Below are 12,443 nucleotides of genomic sequence, written 5' to 3' on the forward strand. Positions count from 1 at the left end.
GTTAGGCTGACTCAAAAGCTTCAGTAGCTTCATATTTTCTATCAGTAGTTGTAAAGATACTATAACACACAACAATGTGACAAGCCTAGGCTTGGTCCAGGATGTTTGGTACCTAATTAAAGAAGGATGCTTCGGAAATAGAGATTATATATATGTAGAGATTGAGAGAATGTTGAGAAGGAATAGCTTAAACAATGACAAGACTAACTATGATCTATATATTACACAGATTTAACAATTTCCATTTACTCCAATAATCTAGCGTCCCTTGATCGCTGAATCTATATAGTTTCTGAGAAGGGTCGCCTATGATTTCAAAAGAATTTTGGATTCATACTTGAGTAGAAACTAGCTTGTGCTCCTCATCAAATAAGCTACCACACATCCTAAAACCCCACCTGCTGCAACCTGTAATCCAATCTCATAACTTAGCAATAGATCGAAACATCGACAGCAAAAACTCTGGTTGATACATTGTGAATATCGTGACTTCAGTTCTAACGTTCTAGCTTTATGAAGTCCTATTCTGATTTTAACATTGATATTACACGTTCATTTAGGGAAAATACCCAAATTCGAACTGGACGTTTCACTACAATCAAAAGCTTGATACTTTCTATCAACACTGCTAGATTTATTTTATAAACAGAACACAAGTCTAAGCAGGCACAAATTCCAGAACTTTTGATAAACATAGACTTGAAATGTTCAATGATTTAAAGTATAAGAAAATTCTCTGAGTTGAGCAAACCTGGATAGGAGTGTGGCCGAGCAGTTCACGCAAGGGTCTAACTGTGGATAAGGGATGCTCGGGGGGAAACTCACAAACAATTTGATTCAGCAGCTGAAGTTATGTAAGGGATTGAAGTTTTAGAAAGCATAGAACAATCCTACTACAGAACTTTAAGGTAGATGAAAAGAAACTGAAGTTATTAATAAGTTTTCTATGGCTTTACCTCGGCTTGACGACCAGCATGAAGCCTAACCCCGGATGCATCATACATCACCTGCAACCCATTTACAAAGATAGAGGTAAGATGGTTTGGTTTTAATATTGAATCAAAAAGAGGCTCTTCACAAGGACAACAACTAACTTTGAGTAAAATCTGAGCTGCTAGATGTAAAGCACAATCTCATGATTACACCAAACGAAACAAAGGCCTGATCTTGTATATTCAATACATGTAAACTTACTCTAAGCGAGAGGTTCAAAAGTTTTATATCTAATAGACACAAGGAGGCATTGTAAGAGACATTATGAAGTGTAAACAAGAAGAGAAGAAAACTCACAACACAGGCTAACACAACCGCAATAGCAAAAGCGGGTGCTCCAGCTCCTTCTTCTAGGCCAATGGCAACAGCTAAGGCAGTGACGGTAGCTGAGTGAGAGGAAGGCATTCCACCAGAACTAATCATCCGTTTAGAGTCCCACCTCTTTTCTTTGTACCTGAACATCTAACATTCAACATGAAACAACTGAGAATCCCACTTCTCAATTACATACTTAATCCCTAATCTCCCTCAAAACTCTTTTTAGCTACATAAACATCTATAGCCAACATTTGAAACCAAATTATGAGCTAAAATAATTTCAAATAAGAAAGCACAAAGAGGGTAAAGAAAAGTTTTCAAATTTAAACACAATCATGAGCTGAAATCGAAGACCTAACAATAAGAAATTTCCTTAAATTGTAGAAAAAGCTTCTCAATTTCACTAGAATTTTCTCAGAATCAAAACGTCCTAATCTGGGATTCGTGTCAATAGCGAATCAAAACAAAAACAATTGAGCAAAGATCTTAACAGATCAGGGAGATAAGGAAGGAGGTAAAGATTTGAACGGACCAATTAGTGAAAACTTTGAGGAACTGAGCAAGAGCGAAGGCAAGAAAAGCAGAGAAGATTGGGAGATTGTGAGGAAACAGATTATGCGACGACGGAGGTGATCCATACAACGCCCTGTTTCCGCCTCCTAAAGAACCCGCGTCCGTCGCTGTCATCACCTCGTCCATTTGGCTATACAACCGCAAAAATCCCGATCTCTGCTTCGAATCAATCAAAAGCCAGAAACTTGCGCACGAGGATCAATGTCAACGTAAAGGTTAGAGAGATTCAGGACAAAAGGGTATTCAATTTTTGTTGATAAAAGCTTTTTTGGTAGTTGTGTTAATTCCGGAATTGAATGGATCAATCATCGTCGAAAAAGAACACATTTTTATCATTTTCTCCTTATAATAAAGGAGTCATTTTTATTACTTAGACTTATTTAGTTTATTTAGGTAATTTTGATTATAAATTTCCAAAATTTCTCATAAGAATTTTTGTAATGCCCTTTGAGTATAAAATCTCAATTCTTCAAAAATAAATTTTGGAAAACTTCTTCCATTACCTAAGGAAAAAATATCATTCATGAAAAATCTCATCAACACTGTTCACTAATATCACTAAGTAAAGGTTTCAGCAGAGCCACTATACAGCCTCTTTGAACCACGTTTAGTCGCCACTAAATCAGGCGTCCGACCGGGCTCCGGCTCCTCCACAACCATCTCCAACGCTAGATTGTCCGCAGCCTTAAACACGGGATGTGCATACGCGTTTTGAAGAAACGGTTTCAAGTTTAGATTTGGTTCTCTAATGCGTTCCAACGTATCCTTAACCATTGCATCCTGCAAACGAAAGAAACAAGACATAACTAAGACAAGAACAATAAACAGAAGGGAGACTCATTTCTTGATAAGAGTAGAAGAGACAAATACCTGTAAAGGGTATCTAACAAAGACAGGTTGGTAACGTCCTTTGCAGAATTTGTGGAATCCAATGGTTAACACTGGAAGTATGAAAAGCAATGGAGTCGAACGGGCAGCTCGTTTCGTGCTTAGCAATCCCATCAGAAGAAGCTGAGATACAACCAGTGCAATCACTACACGTCTATGAACATCAGGCCAGAACGCTCCAGCACTCTCATACTCTTGGTTATACACATTTATAATCTGCAACAAAATGCGGTATTAGATTCTTAAGCTTGAGATAGAATATTTGGAAAGCTGAGAATTTTGGACTCGGGTTTTGAACCTGATGACGGTAAACCACGTAAGCTAGGCCGAAGAAGACGAGGATAAAAGGAAGGAGAATGGGGCTAACAGCGGCATAAACTAGACCGAGGATGAAGTAGAGCTGTATTTGTGGTTCACCAGTATTGAATCCTATGGTTCCTGGATCCATTGCTTCCTCTCTATCTTTCTCTGTTTTCACAAGGAAGAAGTTCTTGAGATGATAGATTATCAATGGCTTCAACCTCAGTATCTCTCCTGCAACACCAGCCCATCCGTCCACCATTATGTAGGTAATAAAGAAAGTAGCTTTCATTGGTATCGACACACCAATTGTCTTTGGGATTTCGGTTGCTGATTGGTTTAGGAAGCTGTTAAGTTGTTGAAGTGCGGTACCCGCAATTATGCTACAGAGGAAAACGTTTATGAACTGGAACATGTAGTATCTGCTCGCACATCTTCTTTCTAATGCAGATTTACTTATGAAGCCTTCAAATTTCGACATTAGCATCAGAATGCTTGGTAGGACAATGAGAAATATCTTCAATGCGATACCCGGAAGAAAACCTTGAATGAAGGACTTAACAGTTTTCCTGTCCATAAACACAAAGCAAAGAGAAAGAAAAAAAGTCAGAGAAACATCACCACAAACAAAAGAACAGATTATTAAGGTTAAGTTATATACACTTCGATAAGGGGTTTCAAGAAAGGAACAGCCTTTTCGATGCCTTCAATGTTGGCTAGTGTCTGTACAAAAGCTATAGGGATCATGAAGAAGAAAGTGAGGAAGAAGAAAGCTACAGCAATCACTAGTCTTCGGATCGTGAGTTGAACATATGGTAATGCTAGATTGTCCCAGTATATATCTCGGGGCTCTGGAGCCCACTCGGTTAGCCACTCTGTTGGGTTTCTCGTCTGTTGAGTTTGAGAGCAAACAACTGCACCCCAACGCCTTTTGAAGGATACAAAAGCTGCAGGCACGAGCGCTTTTGTGCTGCTCATTACCGTCTCTTTCTCTACACTTATCTGAAACCATCAAAGTGAAGTCTGAATAAGAGGCGACAATATGATCAAACAAGTTTAGTGATTTTCCTAACACAAGATTTATTAAATTATCAACTACGCCTTTACTTTTCTCGTGAGACCCTCGATCTTTTCCATGTAGTAATCGATTGCATCAACTTCTTCACCGAAACAGCCAAGAAAACCTGTCTGCTCAGGTAAGTAGACATCAAGATTCAACAAATGAGAAGATCATTTTCTGAAGGAAGAGAGCAATGTGATTGCATATCTTGGATTTACCTTTATTACAGGCCTTTTAGATGGATTCCTAGAGTGTTTGTTTTGATAATAATCAAGCCAATTCTGGAATTTTTTCCTCTTCTGAACCAATTCCGACAATTTATTTGCATTGTAGACCGCCTGGTTTGTCAAACAAGAAAATGAATACAATATAAAACAACATCCCCGGATAGATCATGCTAAGTCAGACAACCAAAGTTGTTTACCTGGTAAGTAAGGTAGTAGTCTGGATGGTTGACTTTAAAGAAATGCTCAACAAGCTCACTAACCGATTCGTCAGGATCTGGAGGAATGTTCCTCACCAAGACCTAAATTCATCCAAAAAGACAATTACATATGAGATGAAATCCAAAAAACTAACTGTAAGTTGGACCAAGAGAGATTTAAGATTCATTTAACTGTAAACTGGTCAGGTCTCCTTTGCTCAGAAGCAAGAAACTGTAGCCTCATTGAACCGATATTCTTGTACTCTCTTTGTAGAACATAGCATGTCCAAAAGGTAATAAAATAAGCCATACACAAATGCACCCAAAACCTGTACACATACTAGTCAGAACATTCCCCAATAGAACCAATGCTTTCACATTTTACAACTAAAGCCACAATATCAAAGAAGTTTCTTCACCTGGATGATCCAGTTGGTATATTTGATATAGAGAGTTTATCAATATCGCTGAAAGTTAGATTCTTTAACTGATCCAACGTCGAGTTAGTCCAATTAACCGGCACCATTACAGTGAAAGCAATACAAGCTATAGGGAAAAAGATCTTCAGCCTGCAAATTACACCAAATGTATCAAAGATCAGTAGATCACACACATACTTATACAAAACATGCAAGAAACAACAAAATATACACATACCCGAGTAAGTAAATCCTGAGATAGACAACAGAATCCAATCCAGCATGATCAATAAGCTCAGGCTCAGGCATTCTCAATGCTTGAGGCATCCAATTCAAGAATCTAATGTAAGATCGAAAATCCAAATTGACAAACTTGCTAGCAAAGCCACCAGTTTTAATGGGGCTACTCCTTAAACCCTTGAGATACCATTTAGGGAAATAGACTCTGTCATTAACCGGTTGAAGCCTAAGAAACGCAAAGGCGATGAAGAAAGCGAACGCTGTTAAGATATTGATCGCTGCTGCAACTCCGATATCGTTTAATGTTGCCATGGTTTAGAGGAAAGACACAATCTTTCCTGAAACATTCACACACCACACAAACACAACGAAACGAAAAAAGGTTAAAGCTTTACGCTTAGGGTTTCTTGCAATCCAAGGAGTGATATCATCAATAAGAGAACAATTGAAGAAATTCCCAAAATTGCGAAAATCGAGGAATATCATCTTTGACTGAAAAAAAAAGATATTTTTTTCCCTAAATTTTCTCCATAATTTTCTCGTTAAACCCAGAAATCGGAATCGTACAAAGTCATTGTCTTTTCAAATCCATTAACACTGAATCAAACCACAATGAGTGACGACTCTGCACCCGAGAATACATTTTAATGGTGAAAGATTCAGATAAAGTTCAAAGCTTTACCTTTTCAAGAGCTCAGCGATGAAACTTGTCTTCGTTGGTTCTATTTGTGAAGTCAAACTTAAGTTGAGCAGAGCCAGAGAATGAAGACAAAAAATCTGCAGATGCAGAAGCTGCTACTGGAGAAGAAGGGATCAGAAGAAGAATGAAAATGAAAATGAAAATCATTAATCAAAAAAAGAAAAGAGAAATGAGAGTTTTGATTTGTGTTTGTTTTGGAAATCGATCCAAAAGAATCAACAGAAGTTAGATTTTTTGCTGATTCGTACGTTTTGGGTGTTACGAGCCTTTTTTAATTTTGAGAGCAGCGAAGATGATGAAACGTTGACAGACACGTGGCGAAAAGGTGCGTTTTGTTAAATAAAGTAATTAGTGTTTAATTAAGGAATTTATTTTATAATTATAAATGGTTTGTACGTTACTGTTTACTTTTCAGTTTCTTCTATATAAAAAAAAATCATACTATAAAACAAAAGTTACATTACATGTTCACATTTTTGTTGTTGTTCAAAGTTCACATAACGGCTATGTTTTTTATATTTCACTTTTTTTTTCTTCCTGACGTCGTCTTTTATTTAACATATTCTAATTAATACAGTAGATATGTTTATGTTGTTGACAAAAGAAAGAAACAAAAAGTTGTATTCGATTACACCTTTTCTAATAAATAAAACTAGGGATGGACCCGCACGTACGTGCGGGATTGGTTGCAAAAACTATGTTTATCATAAAGTTTCTAATATTTTAATCGACATGATATAAGACTCGGATCGAGTGTGAACTGAATGAGTGATAAATTAGAAATCAATTAAATTTGTGAACTATCACATCACATAAACTAATGAAAAACATTAAAACTTTTGAATAAAATAACATAAACATAGATATCAGGACAGTCAAAGCGTTCACTATGCATGTCCTACAACAAATTGAAATATTTTGCTCCACCCACATGAATAAATAGTATGTATTCAGCTTGCCCGTTACCCATAATTCCCTTTTGTATATTATTAGAATTAGTTAAGATAATAATTTTTTATTTTCTAAATTACCCGTTCCCTTTCCGTTATTTCTTGTCCCAATATTTGAAATTTTTAAGTGAAACTTACTTTTGTTATTAAAATTTCATATTCTTGTATCATACCCGTCATTTGATATTTGAAAGTTAAAATTAAATTTAAGTTTCCAATTTTTTTATATAGGCTTGTTTTTGATGAGAAATAGTTTAGATATTTTTTTTTTTTGAATTACCCATTCCCTTTTTGTTCCCGTTCGTTCTCTCTAAGATAATATCATATTTTTTTTTATATAAATGAAATAATTTACATTTTAAAAAAAAACCAACATTATATAGCTTGTATTTAACTAATTAAATTACTCGTTCTCTTTCTGTATTCGTTATTTCTTGTCCCGATATTTGAAATATTTAAATAATTTGAAACTTACTTTTGCTATTTAAATTTCATATTCATGTATGATACCCGTCATTTGATATTTAAAAGTTGAACTTGAATTTAAGTTTCCAAATTTTTTATATCATCTTGTTTTTGATGAGAAATAGTTATATAATTCTTTTTTTTTGAATTAACCATTTCTTTTTGTGCTCGTTCTTTCCTTATAAGATAAGATTATATATATATATTTTTTTATAAATGGCATCATTTACATATATTTTTTTTAAAAAACAACATTATATTGCCTGTAATTAACACCATTTAAAAAAACAATACCGTTACTTATTAGGTTGTAGAAACTTATAGCTTGTAATTAGAGTATAATGTTTTATTTTGTATTACCGTAAAATTTGAAGAAATGTAAGCAAAGAGTCACATTTATAAACTACGAACTTATCTCTGTTTAAATCTTCAAAAAGAAATGAATCAATTGAACAAAAAATATATTAAATATTTTACTAAGTAATGAAAATTCAAATAACTATTTTATTCCATTAACTGTTTACTTCTTTTTGTGGATTGGCAATGTTATATTATATGGAAAATATAATAATCGTGTGATATGATTTCCTAAACTTACTTAAAACTATTAAATGCTAATTGCATATTAGTTAATATCCAGCAAAATTGGGGAGTTAATATATTATTAAATTGATGTTAATAATAAAAATGTTTATTTGATGATTTTATTTTTGGTCACATGCTATATTGGTTTTTTAATTATATTTCAAGGAAATATATAAATATCTTTTTTGCTATATTTTCGAAAAACATTTTCAATATGAAGATTTTGAAAATAAGAGATTGTATGTGAAACAAAATATTTATTCGATTGATTTTTGAAAAAAAATATTATTGATTTTTTAAAGATTTTTTTTAATTAAACATTTTAATTATTTATTTAAGACTTTGTCATTTTTAAATTTTTTAAAGATAATATCAATTTTGTTGAATATTTCTCCATATTTTATGCTATTGTAAAATATATAACATATTTATTTTTCTTTTATTTTTCCTAAAACATCAATATAAAACAAAAAAATATATATGATGATTTTTGTAACGCAAAATAAATATATATCATATCATAAGAGTTATACAAAATACAAATAACATAAACACTTGAATAAAATCATTAAACCAAATAAAAAATACTATAGATTAGATTTTATTAAATATTAAATTATTGTTTAAAAATATCTCAACATGTTAAATATGTTATATACATGGAGATTTTCGAATTTAATTTTCCACTTTTTTGGCAACAAAATTAGTATGATCCATAAATATAGGTAGTTTCTATTTTTTATTATTTATTTATTTATTAAAACATTTTTGCTGTCATTAGTTTTGTTTGGCAACTGAAATATATTTCATGAAATTTTTTTAAAAAAAATTGGGTCTGTTTGGCTTCAAGTTGTCCTTCCCAATTAATAGTATAGATAAAAATAAATCTAGCTGGGAGAAACATAGTATATAATAATGTAACCATGTTCTAATAAGCTGGATCCATCATCCATGTGACCAAAAAAATCATTAGATGTGTTATGGAACTATGGTAGAAGACTTGTTCTTATAAGCTTCGAGAGAGTGTTAAGTGTACAATCAGAAATCCACAGTTATTAAAAACTACTTTTTATTTTTGTCGGCATACAAGAATTTCAAAATGTTATTTATGAAACATTTTTAATGCTTTTTCATTATTATCACTGACGTGAGAGATGCTGAGATTAGAGCTGAATAAAATTGACATGTATACAAAACAGTTGATTATAAAAAGTCAACTTGTGACGTGCAACGTTTTCTATAGACAAATACTTGTATGTACATACTTGAAGCTGAAGCATTATAAGAAGCAAATCATTTGTATAAAAGGTAAACAAACCGGAAACTCTAGCGGCCGGACATAAGACCGACGACGTCGTCGTTTCGGAAGTTTGCGACATCCCAATTTCCGGTAGACGAGAGAAGAGTGGCTAAAGCAACGACAATGTATCTCATACTCGGACGTTGTTGAGCATTCTTTTGCGTACAAGCTTTTCCTAGTTCCGCCATCTAATTAAACACACAAAACATGCATGAAACAACTATATTAGCCTAGACTGATCAATGATGCATAGAACTAAGGAACAAGCAAGAAGAGAGAGTATTACCTTATATACCGAATCAAACGGGTAGTTCTCTCCGAGCCTCGGGTCTATAATCTTGCGAAGTGCTTCTTCTTTGTCGGTCTTCTTGAATACTTCATCGAACTGCATTGGTAAAGAAACAAAGCATGTATATGTTAAGTGATCCAATACATGTCTTTGAACAAGAAAAGACGAAATGTTATGATCAAGAAACGATATTAATACTAACCACACCAACGAGGCTTCTAAATTCACCAACGGTTTCATTCATTTTGACAACCGCGCTTTTCGCAGAAATCAATTCAAATAGGACAACTCCAAATGCATATACATCTACTTTTGCTGACACTTGTGCATAGATTGTTCTGCATACATAATACATATACCATCCACTATAATATAATGTATTCTCTAAAATATGTGTAGATAAAAGTGAGAGCAAGTTCTTTACTCAGGTGCCATGTAACCAAATGTACCCATTGCACCACGAGTTGCTGAGCCTCCAACTTCTATCAGTTTTGTTAATCCGAAATCAGCTACCTGTAACACGATATATGCTCAGTGCCATGACAAAGCAAATATACACCTATATATGGTTGGCAATGGGAGATTGAGAATGGACCTTTGCTCGGAAGTTCTGGTCTATCAAAATATTGGCAGATTTAACGTCTCTGTGAACATAGACCGGAACCGTGTGCTCGTGGATATATTCTAAACCTCTAGCTGAGTCTAGCGCAATTTGCACTCTCTTAATCCACGGTAGCGGTTCTAGTCCTAGTTACATATAAACTCACTAAGTTTCTATTACACATCGCAAATTTTTTTCTATTTTGGTGTTTATAATATTGCGTACCTGATCCATGTAAATGTTGTCCAAGGTTGCCATTGTCAACATATTCATACACCAAGAAAAGAGAACCCTCAACACAATATCCAATCAAGCGAACCTACAAGATTTCATAAGTTTGTTATCAAGAATCTATATATCTCTATCTAATCTCAGATATTATATCTTGAGAAAACATAAAAGGGCTTTACCAGGTTGACATGATGTACATGTGTTAAGACTTTTAGTTCTGCCAAGAACTGTTTAGATGCCTCCATGTCCATCTTTTTGATGGCTGCTTTCTAAACATGAACGCAAGCACACCAAACAATCTTAATTAATATTCCATGTGTAGCTTCAAAGAAAAAAATATGTACTAAATAATCTCTGCTTACTTCTCCTCTAAGATCTGCGTAGTAAACAGCCCCGAAACCACCTTGACCGATCTTAAAAGACAGACTGAAATTATCAGTAGCCTCTGCGAGCTCCTCTATCGAAAACTCAACAGAGTTATCTACGTTTATGGCAGCAATGGCAGGAAATACTCCGGTTCCGGTACCAGCAGCCAAATTGCTACTTTGGAAGCTACTTATAAAATCTAAAAGCGGATAGTTAATATTAGTAAGCAACATTTAAGCTAAAACATCTAAAAAGTACATAGGAAACTATTTTGGATATGATCAACCTAGTAGACAATAGAATAGAAGATAAAAGTAAAAAAAGACTTATCACCTTTGGACTTGCCCTTCCAGTAAGCATGATATATGATAAACGAGATTAACAAGAGAGATACAACCACTCCTATACATATTCCGGCGATAATTCCAGCACCAATACCACCTGTTTATGCAAGAAACCAAAAACATTTTTCTCAATCTCTTTCACAACCACTTCTTGCTTTTAAGTACAACATCATCGTCTAGATTCGTCCAAAAGCTCAGAAATGGATACAAGAACCAAACTAACCCAACCTTGTTTACTACAAGAACATTAGAAGAGGAGAAAACATCAGTGGCCGGAAAATTAAAAGAACATACTAACCCAAAAAAATGTATAAACAACCTTGATTTGACGAAATGTGGAAATGCACCACTTGGATCTGCAAGAACAACACAAGAATCAACAATTTGTACACAAAAAAAAACTTACTATGATCCATCCATAAACTCCAAATACCTCTTCCAGGGACAAAGACGATCCCATCCCCAGAGCTGAAATCGACGCCAGGGTTATAACTACGAATAATATCCTCCGGTACACCGGAAGAGTTAGCAATCTTATTGAGACTATCCTCAGGACGAAGAGGATAAGTAACAAACAAACCATAATCCTCAGAAACATTCTCATCACCACAAGAGCAGTTCACCAAAACATTAAGCCTTGCAGAGGGAGGTATGTTGTTAGCCGGAAAAGGATTCCTCCCTTGCAAGGAATCTTCCGTGGTGAGGTTCGCGTATCTCCTTGTGGCGACTCTTTCGTAAGTATCAATCTGTTGGAAACGGTATGTGAAGTTGTGGCCAAGGAAATCTCCAGGTTGACATTCGCAAGGGAAAGGTACAAGAACTCTTGAACCTATCTGGAGGACCAAACCATTGTTGCTGTTGTTGTTGTTCTGTATGTTACGGTTGTACCTGAGGATTGGTTCGTAACTGATTTCATCATAAGGCGCTATTGAAGAACTGAGGTATTGGTTGATGGTAGGGAGAGTTAGTTCGCTCTCTACGTAGTAGGATGCTAGAGCTAAACCGCAGCTTCCATTGCACTTTGATTCGACGGGCGAAAAGAGAAGAAGAACAAGAAGCTGGGAGATTATAATCATTAGCTTCATCGCTGGACAGTTCTTAGATTCCTAGAGAGGAGAACTCTGTTTTTTGTTTTACTTTCTTTGTGCTCTGTGTCGGGAGAAAAGTTTGACTTAATAAGCGTTGACAATTGCTAGATATTGTTGAAAATTTTGAAAAACTTTCGGCGTAGACAAAACTATGAAGGCCGCCATTTTTTTTTTTTTTGTAGTATGAACATGATGATACAATTACTTTCGTTGAACAAACTCTGTTTCAAAATTTTAATAAGGAAATGTTTTAAAGATCTTTGTAATCATCATTGATGTTGAGATTCTGGGATTGGAAAAGCTGGCTGA

The 12,443-nt window shown here is 34.6% G+C and overlaps 3 protein-coding genes across 5 annotated transcripts; all 3 read right to left on the bottom strand.

Annotated features, from left to right (window-relative positions):
* Positions 1 to 127: 127 nt before the first annotated feature.
* On the bottom strand, positions 128 to 2,172 carry LOC17890755 (uncharacterized membrane protein YuiD). Of its 2 annotated transcripts, none has more exons than XM_006298614.2 (5): positions 1,844 to 2,172; positions 1,291 to 1,447; positions 957 to 1,007; positions 752 to 844; positions 128 to 408 (listed from the first exon to the last, which is right to left on the bottom strand). In XM_006298614.2, exons 1-5 carry the CDS (start codon positions 2,008 to 2,010, stop codon positions 349 to 351), a joined length of 528 nt encoding a protein of 175 aa, XP_006298676.1. In that variant the 5' UTR covers positions 2,011 to 2,172; the 3' UTR covers positions 128 to 348. The 2 variants fall into 2 exon arrangements, with proteins under 2 accessions (XP_006298676.1, XP_023641537.1); XM_023785769.1 differs by having other exon boundaries at positions 1,291 to 1,455; positions 1,844 to 1,941.
* A 167-nt stretch (positions 2,173 to 2,339) lies between these two features.
* LOC17893909 (CSC1-like protein At3g21620) lies at positions 2,340 to 6,136 on the bottom strand. Its single transcript, XM_006298973.2, has 11 exons — positions 5,898 to 6,136; positions 5,214 to 5,553; positions 4,976 to 5,125; positions 4,750 to 4,885; positions 4,557 to 4,658; positions 4,351 to 4,470; positions 4,180 to 4,260; positions 3,734 to 4,074; positions 3,071 to 3,641; positions 2,755 to 2,988; positions 2,340 to 2,664 (listed from the first exon to the last, which is right to left on the bottom strand). Exons 2-11 carry the CDS (start codon positions 5,525 to 5,527, stop codon positions 2,443 to 2,445), a joined length of 2,271 nt encoding a protein of 756 aa, XP_006299035.1. The 5' UTR covers positions 5,528 to 5,553; positions 5,898 to 6,136; the 3' UTR covers positions 2,340 to 2,442.
* Positions 6,137 to 9,048: 2,912 nt separating this feature from the next.
* Positions 9,049 to 12,164, bottom strand: LOC17893262 (chitin elicitor receptor kinase 1). Of its 2 annotated transcripts, XM_023786430.1 has the most exons (12): positions 11,480 to 12,164; positions 11,366 to 11,402; positions 11,275 to 11,282; positions 11,036 to 11,143; positions 10,699 to 10,901; positions 10,516 to 10,605; positions 10,331 to 10,424; positions 10,100 to 10,251; positions 9,929 to 10,017; positions 9,707 to 9,842; positions 9,502 to 9,600; positions 9,049 to 9,403 (listed from the first exon to the last, which is right to left on the bottom strand). In XM_023786430.1, exons 1-12 carry the CDS (start codon positions 12,129 to 12,131, stop codon positions 9,242 to 9,244), a joined length of 1,830 nt encoding a protein of 609 aa, XP_023642198.1. In that variant the 5' UTR covers positions 12,132 to 12,164; the 3' UTR covers positions 9,049 to 9,241. The 2 variants fall into 2 exon arrangements, with proteins under 2 accessions (XP_023642198.1, XP_023642199.1); XM_023786431.1 differs by lacking the exon at positions 9,707 to 9,842 and having other exon boundaries at positions 9,308 to 9,403.
* Positions 12,165 to 12,443: the final 279 nt, after the last annotated feature.

The sequence above is a fragment of the Capsella rubella genome, unplaced genomic scaffold (genome assembly GCF_000375325.1).
Source record: "Capsella rubella cultivar Monte Gargano unplaced genomic scaffold, Caprub1_0 scaffold_3, whole genome shotgun sequence".
NCBI classification, from domain to species: domain Eukaryota; kingdom Viridiplantae; phylum Streptophyta; class Magnoliopsida; order Brassicales; family Brassicaceae; genus Capsella; species Capsella rubella.